Source organism: Mesoplodon mirus (assembly GCF_964341445.2).
Source record: "Mesoplodon mirus genome assembly, chromosome: 10".
In the NCBI taxonomy this organism is placed as follows: Eukaryota; Metazoa; Chordata; class Mammalia; order Artiodactyla; family Ziphiidae; genus Mesoplodon; species Mesoplodon mirus.
The window spans coordinates 33372842-33388999 of NC_138986.1; the positions used below are offsets into that span (position 1 = coordinate 33372842).

General features: G+C 38.1%; 1 protein-coding gene across 1 annotated transcript in view; it reads right to left on the reverse strand.

Moving 5' to 3' along the window:
• Positions 1-16158, reverse strand: part of LAMA2 (laminin subunit alpha 2) — a 610104-nt gene that overhangs the window by 403369 nt on the left and 190577 nt on the right. The window contains exon 4 of the mRNA XM_082634259.1: positions 9141-9383. Within this exon, the coding sequence (XP_082490385.1) occupies positions 9141-9383 (243 nt within the window). The remainder of the gene's footprint in view (positions 1-9140; positions 9384-16158) is intronic.

Consider the following 16158-nt stretch of genomic DNA (forward strand, 5'->3'; position numbering starts at 1 on the left):
CACCTCCTAGAGAAATGGAAATAAAAACAATAATAAACAAATGGGACCTAATGGAACCTAAAAGCTTTTGCACAGCAAAGGAAACCATAAACAAGACGAAAAAACAACCCTCAGAATGGGAGAAAATATTTGCAAATGAAGCAACTGTCAAAGGATTAATCTCCAGAATATCCAAGCAGCTCATGCAGCTCAATATTAAAAAAACAAACAACCCAATCCAGAAATGGGTGGTAGACCTAAATAGACATTTCTCCAAAGAAGATACACAGATTGCCAGCAAACACATGAAAGGATGCTCAACATCTCTAATTGTTAGAGAAAGGCAAATCAAAACTACAATGAGGTATCACCTCACACCAATCAGAATGGCCATCATCAAAAAATCTACAAACAATAAATGCTGGAGAGGGTGTGGAGAAAAGGGAACCCTCTTGCACTGTTGGTGGGAATGTAAATTGATACAGCCACTATGGAGTACAGTATGGAGGTTCTTTAAAAAAATAAAAATAGAACTACGATATGACCCAGCAATCCCATTACTGGGCACATACCCTGAGACAACCATGATTCAAAGAGTCATGTACCACAATGTTCATTGTAGCACTATTTACAATAGCCAGGACATGGAAGCAACCTACGTGTCCATCGACAGATGAATGGATAAAGAAGATGTGACACATATATACAATGGAATATTACCCATCCATAAAATGAAAAGAAATTGAGTTATCTGTAGTGAGGTGGATGGACCTAGAGTCTGTCATTCAGAGTGAAGTAAGTCAAAAAGAGAAAAACAAATACTGTATGCTAACACATATATATGGAATCTAAAAGAGAAAATAAAAGATTCTGATGAACCTATGGGCTGGACAGGAATTAAGACACAGACGTAGTTAATGGACTTGAGGTTACGGGGAGGGGCAAGGGTAAGCTGGGACGAAGTAAGAGAGTAGCAGTGACATGTATACACTGCCAAATTTAAAATAGATAGCTAGTGGGAAGCAGTTGCATGGCACAGGGAGATCAGCTCGGTGCTTTGTGACCACCTAGAGGGGTGGGATAGAGAGGGTGGGAGGGAGATGCAAGAGGGAGGAGATATGGGGATATATGTATATGTATAGCTGATGCACTTTGTTATAAAGCAGAAACTAACACACCATTGTAAAACAATTATACTCCAATAAAGATGTCAAAAAAGTGATCCAAATAAGGAAAAAAAATGAATTATGGATTTTATGTGTGTGTAATTCCAATATATTTCAAGTGCTCCGTGTATTCCAAGTGGTCCGTATATTGAAATAAGCTGGGGGTATTTTTGGAGGAAGCCACATAAACCTCACTGTATTGAGGCACTTTCACCTTGTTGCTCCAGGTACTAACTGTCTCCATGTTGGTCAATGCAAGAACTATTTTTAGCGGAAGGAAATCTGAAACCCCCATAAATTATTTTCCTAAATCTCTATTCAAAACCAATACAAATTAGTGATACCCTGATGCTTCTCCTTAAGGGAGCAACTCCAAGGATAATTGAGAAAGGCTCGCTCTTCATTTCCATCCCTGTATTTCCACACAAACTCACACATGCAATCATGTCATACTGTGAACAATATCACATCAAAGAAGGTTCTCAGAAACTTTTTTTACACAGTGTTGGGTTTGTTTCTTCATTCTCCAGTATTTGCAATTCTAAGGATCACCATAATGTCAGGTGATATAAAGAGGGAGAAAAAATTCTGTCTGTATATATAAAATTCTGTCACATAGGAAATGAAAATAATATCAAAGCTCTACACACAGTTTAAAGGAAAAAAAGGTGTCTTCAAGAATTAATGATGGCTGCTCCAGGGAATTTATACAAGCCTGCCATGTTTCAAAAGCAGAATCAAAGTGAATCTAAGTTCCAACTGAGTTGCAGTCCCGAAGAGCTGGGAAGTGTTGTAGTAAAAATAAGAGGAAATCATATGTGAATAACTTAAAGGTCTCTGTATGAGGAAACTGAAGCAAAAAATAATATGGTAACTATGAATATTATTTAGCAGTCTAGTGACAATCCAAAGAAATTAAAAGCAATAATCCCAGTCACAGAAAGGGAAGAGTCTCATATAACAGAAACACATTTACTACAATTTTAATTCTAGGAACCCTAAAGCAGTGCCATCCATACAGCCCCATTCTTGTCAATATTATCAATGTGATTCTCCTCTCCCAGCTGCTCCTTTACCCATCTATAACCTAGTGACAGCTCAAAGTTTATTTACTAAACTCAAACTCACCCACAGATTCGGTCCACCAAAGTCAATCATATTTTCTGTCATAAAAGTAAGTCTCTACCTTCAGTTAGAAGGAGTTAGAATGTCTGAGACACTTTCCCTAAATAACTAATGATCTGTTCTTCTCCAGGGTTTGGGAAAGCTGGAAATATCTGAACAATGAGCCAAAAGGAGGGGCATCAAAATCACCAGGAGTACTTGTTTAACATATACATAGAGCTTCCTGAGCCTTTCCCAAACCTACTGAACTAAAAACCCTGGTCCCAGAAATAACTATCTTTCAAATGTCCCCAGTGATTTTCAAGTAAAGCCAAGTTTGGGAGGAGCCATGGCTGCAATCATAGTTCACAGTGGTGCCTCCAAGTGGCGGTTCTTGTTAGCAGTTCTAAATAGCATCCAGGGGCAAGTGCTTTCAGCAGAGGCAGCACTTGGGCTGATAGCAGCTCTGGTTGGAATTGGCTCCCTCTGGCGCTGCTGGAGAGGTACATCTTTGCAGCTGTACCCACCGAAGTTTTTGTCTTTGGCTGCCCTCAAAGTAATGGAGGCCCCCTGCGGTCTGTTACTACATACTACACAACTATTCTGGAGCTTAGGATCATTCTCTCAAGACAAGGCAAGCAGGGTTCCTGCTGAGCCCTCTCTTGGCACTGCTGACACAAAATCGCCTTTCTAAAATGAAACTCTTGGAAAGTTTTGCTCCAAGTATCCTTCTGTTTACACCCTGGATAACAACATACTAGGCCATACTATTATGACCATTGCCTCCATTGCCCTCTATTATTTTTCCTCTCCCAGTCCTGAGACTTGATTATCTCATAGCTCAGTAAATTCCTCTTCTCCCTTTGGGTGCAAGCCCAGGATGCTAGCCTGCAGGACTACTCTCCTTCTTGGATGCAGTTGAACCCAGTCATCTAGGGGACTGGGTATGTGCCCTATACTACACTTCTGGTGAATCCACATGACTAACATTTGTTGATCTCTTGCAGGCAATGTGAGATGGAGGACAGAGAATGGACCAAGCTAGAGGGTGGAGGCCAAAAAGTGGGAGTGGCTGTAGCAACAAATAAAACTGAAGAAATAAGCAGAGATGATGCTGTTAAGACTCAAATGGTCAGAAGGAAAAGCTAAATGGTCTCCAGTGATAATATGGACAGAGGAGAGTGCTGAAGTTTGGATATAGATGTCAAAGTCAAGGCTATGATATCCTTGAATTCCTAAGGTATTTACCTAAGGTATCTTTCAGCTCTAAAATGATGTACTTTTCACCTGAAATATGATATCTTGGAATGTTCCAAAAGTTATGGCACATGCCTCCAAAACTCTACAGACAAGTAACAATGTAATAAACCTTAGACTCAATAGATTTGATGTTAGTCACAGAAGACTATTTTCTATTAATGTTCTATACCTATAACATAAACATTATTACTTAATTAGTGTGTTATAATTGAGACATGTTTATTTCATAATGTCTTGCTGCACAGGTGAGTCTTAAAAATACTCTGCTCTGGGCCTCCCTGGTGGCGCAGTGGTTGAGAGTCCGCCTGCCGATGCAGGGGATACGGGTTCGTGCCCCGGTCTGGGGGGATCCCATATGCCGCGGAGCGGCTGGGCCCGTGAGCCATGGCCGCTGGGCCTGCGCGTCCGGAGCCTGTGCTCCGCAACGGGAGAGGCCACAACAGTGAGAGGCCCGCATACCGCAAAAAGAAAAAAAAAAAATATACTCTGCTCTTATTTTTCTTATTCTCTGACTTAAATTTATATTTAAAGGGTATTGTGAAGATCTGGAAGCAAATGATCATTCAATGGTTAGTCAAAAATATACATTTCAAATCATGGTGATTATTTAGATATTGTTGTCTAAAATAAAATCCTATCTAGAAGACAGTAAAACTTATAAACAAATAAGGAGGAAATAGGAGATGTGCATATAAAAATAAATGAGTGATGCAATAAGAAAGTTGTTTCACCTCTGCGGTATTCTTCCCCCAAACCCAGTAGCCCAGTCTAATCATGACTCAAAATGACTAACATGTTACAAAAAACTTGACCAGTACTCTTAAAAGTGATCAAGGCCAAGGAACACAAGAGAAGATTAAGAAATTGTCATGGATTAGAAGAGACTAAGGGGACACAATGATGCAATAAATGCAGTGTAGTATCCCAACTTGGATCCCAGAAGAGAAAAAAAAAAGCATTAATGATAACATGAATTAAATCTGAATAAATCTGTGGTTTAGGTAATAGAGTATCAATATTAATTTCTTATTTTGACAAATGAATTGTAATTATGTAAGATATTATCCTTAGTGGGAGCCGGGTAAAAGGGACATGCGGATTCTCTGTCCTCTTCTTACATTTATGTAAATTTAAAATGATTCCAGAATAAAAAGGTTTTAAACAGTGCATATGAAACTATGCTTCTGTTTATAGTAAATTATATAATTAGTGCTAACACTGTCAATGATAACAACTAGACCAACTGGACAAAATATAAAAACATTTATGTAAAGCCATATGACAGCTATCAGGAAGATAAAGAATCAACTTCTCAATATCAAGGAGAAGATTGATGTCTATAGAGATAATTAGTGTATTGTGACAGCTTTTGTCCTGTGGGCATTTCCCTGTTCAGAAAACATGGCTCAGAGACTGAGCAGTGCTTTGACAGTCTTGCTGTACTAGGAGGACAAAAGTTGGATTCTGGAACTTGTATGGGTGAGACTTAGGTAAATTCCACACACTTTAGTTTGGACTTCAAAGACAGGAAGTGTAGAATGGGGATAAACTAGAATTAAATCAGCTGTCTTGGGAGTTCAGCACAGCTTTGAGGCATCTAAGTATCCCAGAAATTGGACTAAGATGATCCATATTCCCATTGCCTGGCAGAATCATCAGAAAATCCTCATAAGGTAAAGTTAATTTCTTAGGCCTAAATTATTTCTACACACACTTTTTTCAAACACAACCTCTGATATGCAAAAATAATCAAGAATGTGAGGATACAAGAGAGCATAAGAAAGAATCAGCAAATGAAACAGAAATAAAATATATTCACAAAGGCCAGATGCTAGAATTATAAGAACTCAAATAATTGTTACTTTATGCTCAAGGAGATACAAATATAATATTGAAAATTTGAATATAATTTTATTATTAAAAATTCAATAGGTATATAAAATTTTGATATAAAACTAGATACTAAACTATTTTAAATGAACCAAAGAGAAACTCTAGAACTGAAAAATATAATACATGAAATTAAGAATCTTATGATTGGTTTCAATAGTAGTTCTTACACAGCTGAAGAGAGACATCATGAACTGGAAGTAAGCAAGAAGAAAATATCTAGAATGAAGGACAGAAAGCCAAAAGGATGACTATAAATAAAAGATAGTGTAAGATGCATAGTGTATATTGTGAGAAGTTCCAAATTATTCTAAATCATATTTATAGAAGAGAGATAATGGGGAAGAAGCAATATTTGGAGAGTTAGTGGCTGAATTAGTTCTTGAACTGATGAAAGACATCACTCTGCAGATATACCAACCAAATAAATCCGAATCCAGAAAATAGAAAGCTATCATCTATAGCAACACTGCCCAATAGAACTTTAGGCAATGATAGAAATGATCTATTCTGTGCAATCCAGTGTGGTAGCTGCTAGTCACATGTGGCTACTGAGCACTTGAAGTGTGGCTGTGCAACTGAGAAACTGAATTTTAATTTCATTTGAATTAATTGAAATATAAATTTAATAACCACATATCTCTAATAAAGATTGTTTTGGGCAGTGCAGATCTGGAGCATCATAGTAAAACTAGTGAAAAACAAAGATAAAAATCTTTAAAGAAGTAAAAGACTTCACAAAGGACAATTATTAAATAGTTACCTTTTCCACATAAACAATGGAAACCAGAAGACAATAAAATATGCCAAAAAACAATAAGAAACCTACAATTCTATAACCAATAAAAATATCCTTCAACAATGGAGGTGAACTCTTGTTATATGCCTAGTTTAACTCATAGGGCATATTGGAGATGAATTTGCATATTGCCTTTGAAACTTCTGAGATACTAAGAAACTTTTGTTTCTGTTTCCCTGTACTCTAAGAATTCAACTTCTCAATGTGGCTCCTTTGGCTCACCCAGAGGGACGTTACCACTTTCTGTACACACTTCTACTGTGGCATTTATACTATCATTTTGCATTTACTGGTTTACATATTTGGTTTTTACTTGAATGTCACTTCTCTGGGAAGTTCTGAACATAAGCACCTAGTAATTAGATTTCAGATGGTACTCAAAAGTGAATCATTTTAAAACTAAAATTTAATGAGAGTAAGATTTATTTCATAGTCACTTGTCTGGGAAATATTGGAGACAAGCATCCAAAAATTTAAAATATTCCCACATGTTATATTGTAGTTGATATCCAAAACTATTACTTTAGAACTGAAAGATGCCTTAGGACAATTTATATATAAAACTAATTCATGTATTAAAGAAATTCAAACTCAGAGATTAAGTGACCTGCCCAACATCCCACAAAAACTAGAGCCAGAAGAAGAGCCCAGTCTTCCAGTCCCATGTACATTCTTCTATATCATGATATCTCAGGATTAAGAATCTTTCTACTTTAATGGATACAGCATATCTATCTCTATATCTCTTCTAAACCAATATTTGAGTTTAGCTATTACCAACTTTTTTAAAAAAATCGACTTCCAGTCTTCAGTCTGAAAGAAACACTAACCTAGGAGTCAGGGGACCTGGATTCTTATCTCAGCTTTGTCACCAGTGGATCTGGGAGTCTTGGGAGAGTATCACCTACCTTTGCTGGACCTGTTCATTCCAAAAAGTAATAGGTTTCACAGCATAAAATATAAAATGAAGCAGATATTCTAGGAGAGGTCTGAATTTAATTCATATTCTTAAATACTATCATTCTACATCAAATATTTTGAATTGACTTTCTGTTCCTCACCTCATCCACTTTCCAATGAGAGAAAAATAGACTTAAAAAAGCATGTCACAGAGAAAGTTGAATAAGTTGTTCTTAAAAGTCACCATCAATGGTTAGTTTTTAGTGAATGTCTAATACAGCATAGCCAGTTAAACACAAACAAATAGAATGTCTGTTTGTTCCACGTTGGTAAGTTGACACAGTCTAAAGGATGGAGAACCACCATCATTGTAGGGAGAGCATGCTTCGGGGATATACATGTAACTTGTATGTTACATATCTATCTGGGTACATTTTACATTGTTCAACAAATTTCTGAATTAGATCTTTTTTTAAAGGTAAAGAATAGCTTTATAAATATTAGATAATTATTGGTTCTGGGTAAACACTGGATCCAGGAGAAAAATAATACAAATTCAACTCAAATATAGTCTCTCTGCACTCCTCCTTACTCCCATATCCTCAGGCCAATCTGGCCAGGACTTTGGATGCCTCTGGGCACAAAGCAGGTTGAACAGCTGTTTGACTCACTGTTTTTGACTCCTTGTCATTTGGCAGATTGGAATCTCTGCTGAGAGCACCATTTGGAATTTTTTTCGCCCAAAACTGATACTTTTGAACATGAAATTGAAATATAGTGAGGCAGTGGTATACATTCATAGAATAATAGTGCCAAAAGAGAGTGTGATAGATTTATTTCAAAACTCTAACTTGCCCCCAGAAGTGTTTAAAGAGATAACCCTAGATTAGTTGAGGTGGGCATGATAGTGTATGAATATGGATTTTCTGAAACTGTGAATATAAAAAATGATACCAGCTTTAGGTGTGTGAACTGGTGAGGAGAGAATATCAGACATGAATATAAATAGAGATGTATACAAACAGGGAGGAAAAAAAGAGCTAGACCGTATATACTGAAGAGAGACTGATTGGGGAAATATAACTAGAGAATCCAAAAGAGTCACTAAGTCTAGGTTTGGGTATTTGAGAGGAGGCTACTACGACTACGACTACAACTACCAACAAAAACAACAATCTCAATAGTTGTTGTTGTTGTTGTTATTATTATTATTATAACAAGAGAAACAAAAATAGTTAATGCTTACAAAGCAACAGTGTATACGTCTGTCAGCACTGTTCTAATGTTTTAAACATAATAATTCATTTAATCTTCTTGACAATCATAAGAAATAAGAACTATTGTTATTGTTTCCAATTTATGGGAGATGAAACTAAGGCACAGAGAATTTAAGTCACTGATTCAAGATCACACAGCTAGTAGAGGTGAAGTCATGGTTTGACTGTGGCTGAAAAGCAATGAATGAATCTAAAATCTTACCCATAGGAAAAAAATGCTATGGAGAAATTGAACGCTTTTGAATTAAGCATATAATAAGCAAAGCCTGAACAACGGAAAGAAACTCCACTGCAGCACTATGTGGTGACAGCAGAAAAACATACAAAAACTGACAAAATTTCCTTCTCTGTAGGTCCTTCAGGTGAATTATATTTCTTCCCAAATTTACCTCTTTTGTCCCCATCTTCAGACCAGAGTACACACAGATCTAGGCCTTCTTTTAAGCTCTCAATCCCCCTCCAATTACTAGCAAACCACAGTGTTAGAAAAGTCTCTTTATATTTAAAATTAATCACTGACTTTCCAACTTAAGCCCATTTCCTCTTCTCTGATCGCTATTGGAAATGGGAGATAACACACTAGAGGAAGGCAGTTAAAATTCTAATCACTTTCAGTTTTTCCTTTTTATTTAATGTTATTTAAAATGCACTTCTGCTAAATCCTATTTTAAAATCTCCCTGACATTATGACTGATATATTCAAGTTTTTATGACAGGCCTATTTTGCCACCTTAAATACACTGAGGGTGAGTTTTCTCATCTTACCTCTCCGTTTTCTAAGGGGTGTATCTTGGAATAAAATGAAGTGCAGATGACCTCATCGTCTTTGGCGTATGATGGTGGTCCAGTGCGGGGATGAATATTGTAGAGTGTTAGGCACTCTGTGTCCGTCACAGCATGATACTGCCAGGGCTTATAATCAACATCATCAAGTGAGCGTTCCAAAATCCAGTTTCCAGGCCGAGGGGAATTAGCTGCTTTCACAATCACATATGCAATCTGGAACACCTGAGGAAGAGTGACAACAACAACATGTAACTCTGAATTCCAAAGCGTTCTCACTATTACATATCAAATATAAGGCCTACTTAAGGCCACAATAGATTTTATTCAGATATTATTCCATAACCCTATGATGTTCTCTAAAAATATTTTTACTGTTACATATTCATATTTTATACCTTTTGGCTAAGAAGAGATGTTCCATTTTGTGGATTTTAGTTCTCTAATAACTCATTAACATCACTTCATGTAATTCTTGAAGTTCTATTATAATCACAATCAGTTAAAGCATTTATTACATACCAAGCTACTCACCTTACTCTGTTGGAAATTATAATATATGAGTTAGAAATTCCATGTGTGGATAGTGCTTGATAGATTAGAAAACAGTTACTTATGTCACCTAATCCTCAGACAAGTACCATCCGTTACTGTGGTACAGCAAAAACAACATAGTGATTCAGAGGCACAATCTTGTATTCAAATTGTGGTCCCAGCATTTCTGTGACCTTGGTGTCAACTCCTAGCTCCCTTTTCTGCAAATTAGGGTCAATAATAAGTACATTAAGTACACTACTGAGAGACAATTTAGATTAAATGAGATAATGTATGCAAAATAACTAGCAAAAGGCTTGGCTATAAATACTCAATAAATGTCATTTCCTTTACATCCCCAGATAGAAAATAACGGAGAGGAAATTCTAGTACATGCAGACAACTGTTTGAAACTGGAATGTATTCAATGAAGGGTTTCTGTACCTTCTGTATAAGAGGTAAACATGTGTTAAAGAAAAGGAAAATAAAGCCATCAAGTGACTGTAAGTCAACAGAGTGACAATTGAGTGGAATATGGCAATCCTCTTTGTTCAAATCTACAGAATATTTGAAGAGGTAAAAAATAAATATTCTGGATATTTTGTGATGGTCCATGTGTGTCTTTACCAATTCAATCCAAAAGTCCAAAAGAACAATGCACAAACATTACTGAATGAAATTTATTTGCAATGTCCTGGGTAGAAAGGTAGATACAAGCTAGTTTAAGTTATTGTCCCACCATCTATGAATTGATAATATATTATAATAATTAGATATATAATGAGTACACTAATAATAAAGCAGTGGTATATGTTCTTTTTAGTAAATTCAGCTAGGTACAAGGAGCTTGTCAACCCTAAGCTCTGGGTGATTGGGGTCATTGAAAGGATACAACTGGAGGACAAATCTTCTAAAATGTGATTAAGGGTCTGCTTAGAAGGGAGCTTGAAAGGAATGTTCTGAAAATAAGCCTTATCTGCTACATAGTTTTGATATGAGACTTTCAGGAATGCATCTACACTGTCTGTGGTACACTTTAAGGGATTGAATTTAAAAATACGAAAGGTTGATATATAAGACATAAGACAGGAGACCTTCAAGATGGCAGAGGAGTAAGACATGGAGATCACCTTCCTCCCGACAAATACATCAGAAATACAGCTACATGTGGAACAACTCCTACAGAACACCTACTGAACGCTGGCAGACGACCTCAGACTCCCCAAAAGGCAAGAAACTCCCCCACGTACCTGGGTAGGGCAAAAGAAAAAAGAAAAAACAGAGACAAAAGAATAGGGATGGGACCTGAACCTCGAGGAGGGATCTGTGAAGGAGGAAAAGTTTCCACACACTAGTAAGCCCCTTCACTGGCGGAGACGGTGGGTGGCGGGGCAGGATGGGAAGCTTCGGAGACACAATGGAGAGCGCAGCTACAGGGGTGCAGAGGGCAAAGCGGAGAGATTCCCACACAGAGGATCAGTGCCGACCAGCACTCACCAGCCTGAGAGGCTCGTCTGCTCACCCGCCAGGACAGATGGGGGCTGGGAGCTGAGGCTCGGGCTTCGGAGGTCACATCTCAGGAGAGGACTGGGGTTGGCTTCATGAACACAGCCTGAAGAGGGCTAGTGCGCCACAGCTAGCTGGGAGGGAGTCCAGAAAAAAGTCTGGAACTGCCTAAGAGACCACTGTTTCGGGGTACGCGAGAAGACTGGATTGAGAGTACCACCTAAATGAGCTCGAGACGGGCGCAAGCCGCGGCTATCAGCACAGACACCAGAGCTGGGAATGAAATGCTAAGGCTGCTGCTGCAGCCACCAAGAAGCCTGTGTGCAAGCACAGGTCACGATCCACACCTCCCCTCCTGGGAGCCTGTGCAGCCCGCCACTACCAGGGTCCCGTGATGCAGGGACAACTTCCCCGGGAGTACACACGGCACGCTTCACGCTGTTGCAACGTCATGCCAACATCTGCTACCGTAGGCTCACCCTGCACTCTGTACCCTTCCCTTCCCCCGGCCTGAGTGAGCCAGAGCCCCCGACTCAGCTTCTCTTTTAACCCCCACCTGTCTGGGTGGAAACAGATGCCCTCAGGTGACCTACATTCAGAGGCAGAGCCAAATCCAAAGCTGAACCCCAGGAGCTGTGTGAACGAAGAAGAGAACGGGAAATTTCTCCCAGCAGCCTCAGGAGCAGCTGATTAAATCTCCACAATCAACTTGATGTACCCTGCAACTGTGAAATACCTGAACAGACAATGAATCATCCCAAAATTGAGGCAGTTGCCTTTGAGAGCAACTGCAGACTTGGAGTTTGCTATATGCGACAGACTGGTTTCTGGTTTTATGTTTATCTTAGTTTAGTAATTAGAGTTTATTATCACTGGTAGTTTTGTTTACTGATTTGGTTGCTCTCTTCCTTTTTTTTTTAATGTATATATATATATATATATTTTCCTTTTTCTCTTTTTGTGAGTGTGTATGTGTATGCTTCTTTGTGTGATTTTGTCTGTATAATTTGCTTTTACCATTTGTCTTAGGGTTATGTTTGTCCTTTGTTTTGTTTTGTTTTGTTTTGTATAGTTTTTAACACTTGTTATCATTGGTGGATTTGCTTTTTGGTTTTGTTGCTCTCTTCTTTCTTTCTTTTTTTGTTACATTTTAATTTTTTTAATTTTTAATAATGAAAAAAATTATTTTATTTCTTTTTCTTTTATTTTCTCCCTTCCTTCCTTCCTTCCACCCTCCCTCCTTCCCTCCCTCCCTACCTCTCTCTCTCTTTCTTTCTTTCTTTCTTTTTCTTTCTTTCTTCTCCCTTTTCTTCTAAGCCATATGGCTGATGGGTCCTGGTGCTCCGCCTGGGTGTCAGGCATGTGCCTCTGAGGTGGGAGAGCTGAGTCCAGGACATGGGTACACCTGAGACCTCCCAGCTCCATGTAATATCAAACGGCAAAAGCACTCCCAGAGGTCTCCATCTCAATGCTAAGACCCAGCTCTGGGCTTCCCTGGTGGTGCAGTGGTTAAGAATCTGCCTGTCAATGCAGGGGACACGGGTTCAAGATCTGGTCCGGGAAAATCCCACATGCTGAGGAGCAACTAAGCTGACGCACCACAACTAATGAGCCTGCACTCTACAGCCCACAAGTCACAACTACTGAGCCTGTGTGCCAAAACTACTGAAGCCCATGTGCCTAGAGCACATGCTCTGCAACAAGAGAAGCCAGTGCAATTAGAAGACCACACACCACAATGAAGAGTAGTCCCCACTCTCCACAACTAGAGAAAGCCCGAGCATGGAAATGAAGACCCAATATAGCCCAAAATAAATAAAATAAAAAAATATTTTAAAAAAAGACCCAGCTCCACTCAATGACCAGCAAGTGACAGTGCTGGACACCCTATGCCAAACAACTAGAAAGGCCGGAACACAACCCCACCCATTGGCAGAGAGGCTGCCTAAAATCATACTAAGTTCACAGATACCCCAAAATACAACACCAGGCGTGGTCCTGCCCACCAGAGAGACAAGACACAGCCTCATCCACCAGAACAAAGGCACTAGTCCCCTCTACTAGGAAGCCTGCAAACCCACTGAACCAACCTTAGCCACTGGGGGCAGACACCAAAAACAACGGGAACTACAGACCTGCAGCCTGCAAAAAGGAGACATCAAACATAGTAAGTTAAGCAAAATGAGAAGACAGAGAAACACACAGCAGATGAATGAGCAAGGTAAAAACCCACCAGACCAAACTAACAAAAAGGAAATAGGCAGTCTACCTGAAAAAGAATTCAGAGTAATGATAGTAAAGATGATCCAAAATCTTGGACATAGAATGGAGAAAATACAACAAATGTTTAACAAGGATCTAGAAGAATGAAAGAGCAAACAAACAATGATGAACAACACAATAAATGAAATTAAATATGCTTTAGAAGGAATCAATAGCAGAATAACTGGGGCAGAAGAACAGATAAGTGAACTGGAAGACAAAATAGTGGAAATAACTATTGCAGAGCAGAATAAAGCAGAAAGAATGAAAAGAACTGGGGACAGTGGTAGAGACCTCTGGGACAACACTAAACCCACCAACATTCGAATTATAGGGGTCCCAGAAGAAGAAGAGAAAAAGAAAAGGACTGAAAAAGTATCTGAAGAGATTGTAGTTGAAAACTTCCCTAATATGGGAAAGGAAATAGTCACTCAAGTCCAGGAAGCACAGAGATCCCATAGAGGATAAATCCAAGGAGAAACATGCCGATACACATAGTAATCAACCTATTAAAAATTAAATACAAAGAAAAAATATTAAAAGCATCAAGGAAAAAGCAACAAATAACATAAAAGGGAATCCCCATAAGGTTAACAGCTGATCTTTCAAAAGAAACACTGCAAGCCAGAAGGGAGTGGCAGGACATATTTAAAGCAATGAAAGGGAAAAGCCTACAATCAAGATTACTCTACCCAGCAAGGATCTCATTCAGATTCGACAGAGAAATTAAAACCTTTACAGACAAGAAAAAGCTAAGAGAATTCAGTACTACCAAACCAGCTTTATAACAAATGCTAAAGGAACTTCTCTAGGCGGGAAATACAAGAAAAGGAAAAGACCTACAAAATCAAACTTAAAACAATAGAATTCAAGACTCAAATAAATAGAATTAGAAATAAAAAAGGAGAAGTAACAACTGACACTGCAGAAGTACAAAGGATCATGAGACTATACTACAAGCAACTATATGCCAATAAAATGGACAACCTGGAACAAATGGACAAATTCTTAGAAAAGCACAACCTTCCAAAACTGAACCAGGAAGAAATAGAAAATATCAACAGACAAATCACAAGCACTGAAATTGAGACTGTGATTTTAAATCTTCCAACAAACAAAAGCCCAGGACCAGATGGCTTCACAGGTGAATTATATCAATCATTTAGAGAAGAGCTAACACCTATCTTTCTGAAACACTTCCAAAATACAGCAGAGGGAGGAACACTCCCAAACTCATTCTACGAGGCCACCATCACCCTGATACCAAAACCAGGCAAAGATGTCGCAAAGAAAGAAAACTACAGGTCAATATCACTGATGAATATAGATGCAAAAATCCTCAACAAAATACTAGCAAACAGAATCCAACAGCACATTAAAAGAATCAAACCAAACGATCAAGTGGGGTTTATCCCAGGAATGCAAGGATTCTTCAATATATGCAAATCAATCATAGTGATACAACATATTAATAAATTGAAGGAGAAAAACCATATGATCATCTCAATAGATGCAGAAAAAGCTTTAGACAAAATTCAACATCCATTTATGACTAAAAACCCTCCAGAAAGTAGGCATCGAGGTAACTTATCTCAACATAATAAAGGCCATATATGACAAACCCACAGCCAACATCATTCTCAATGGTGAAAAACTGAAACCATTTCCACTGAGATCAGGAACAAAATAAGGTTGTCCACTCTCACCACTATTATTCAACATAGTTTTGGTAATTCTAGCCACAGCAATCAGAGAAGAAAAAGAAATAAAAGGAATCCAAATCAGAAAACAAGAAGTAAAGCTGTCACTGTTTGCAGATGACATGATACTATACACAGAGAATCCTAAAGATGCTACAAGAAAACTACTTGAGCTAATCAATGAATTTGGTAAAGTAGCAGGATACAAAATTAATGCACAGAAATCTCTTGTATTCCTATACACTAATGAAAAAAATCTGAAAGAGAAATTAAGGAAACACTCCATTTTACCATTGCAACACAAAGAATAAAATACTTAGTAATAAACCTACCTAAGGAGACAGAAGACCTGTATGCAGAAAACTATAAGACACTGATGAAAGTAATTAAAAATGATAGAAACAGATGGAGAGATATACCATGTTCTTGGATTGGAAGAATCAACATTGAGAAAATGACTATACTACCCAAAGCAATCTACAGATTCAATGCAATTGCTATCAAACTACCAATGGCATTTTTCAGAGAATTAGAACAAAAAATTTCACAATTTGTATGGAAATACAAAAGCCCCTAATAGCCAAAGCAATCTTGAGAAAAGAAATGGAGCTGGAGGAATCAGGTTCCCAGACTTCAGACTATACTACAAAGCTACAGTAAGCAAGACAGTATGGTACTGGCACAAAAACAGAAATATAGATCGATGGAACAGGACAGAAATCTCAGAGATAACCCCACGCACATATGGTCACCTTATTTTTGATAAAGGAGGCAAGAAGATACAATGGAGAAAAAACAGCCTCTTCAATAAGTGGTGCTGGGAAAACTGGACAGCTACATGTAAAAGAATGAAATTAGAACACTTCCTAACACCATACAGAAAAGCAAACTCAAAATGGATTAAAGACCTAAATGTAAGGCCAGACACTATAAAACTCTTAGAGGAAATCCTAGGCAGAATATTCTATGACATAAATACAGCAAGATCTTTTTTGATC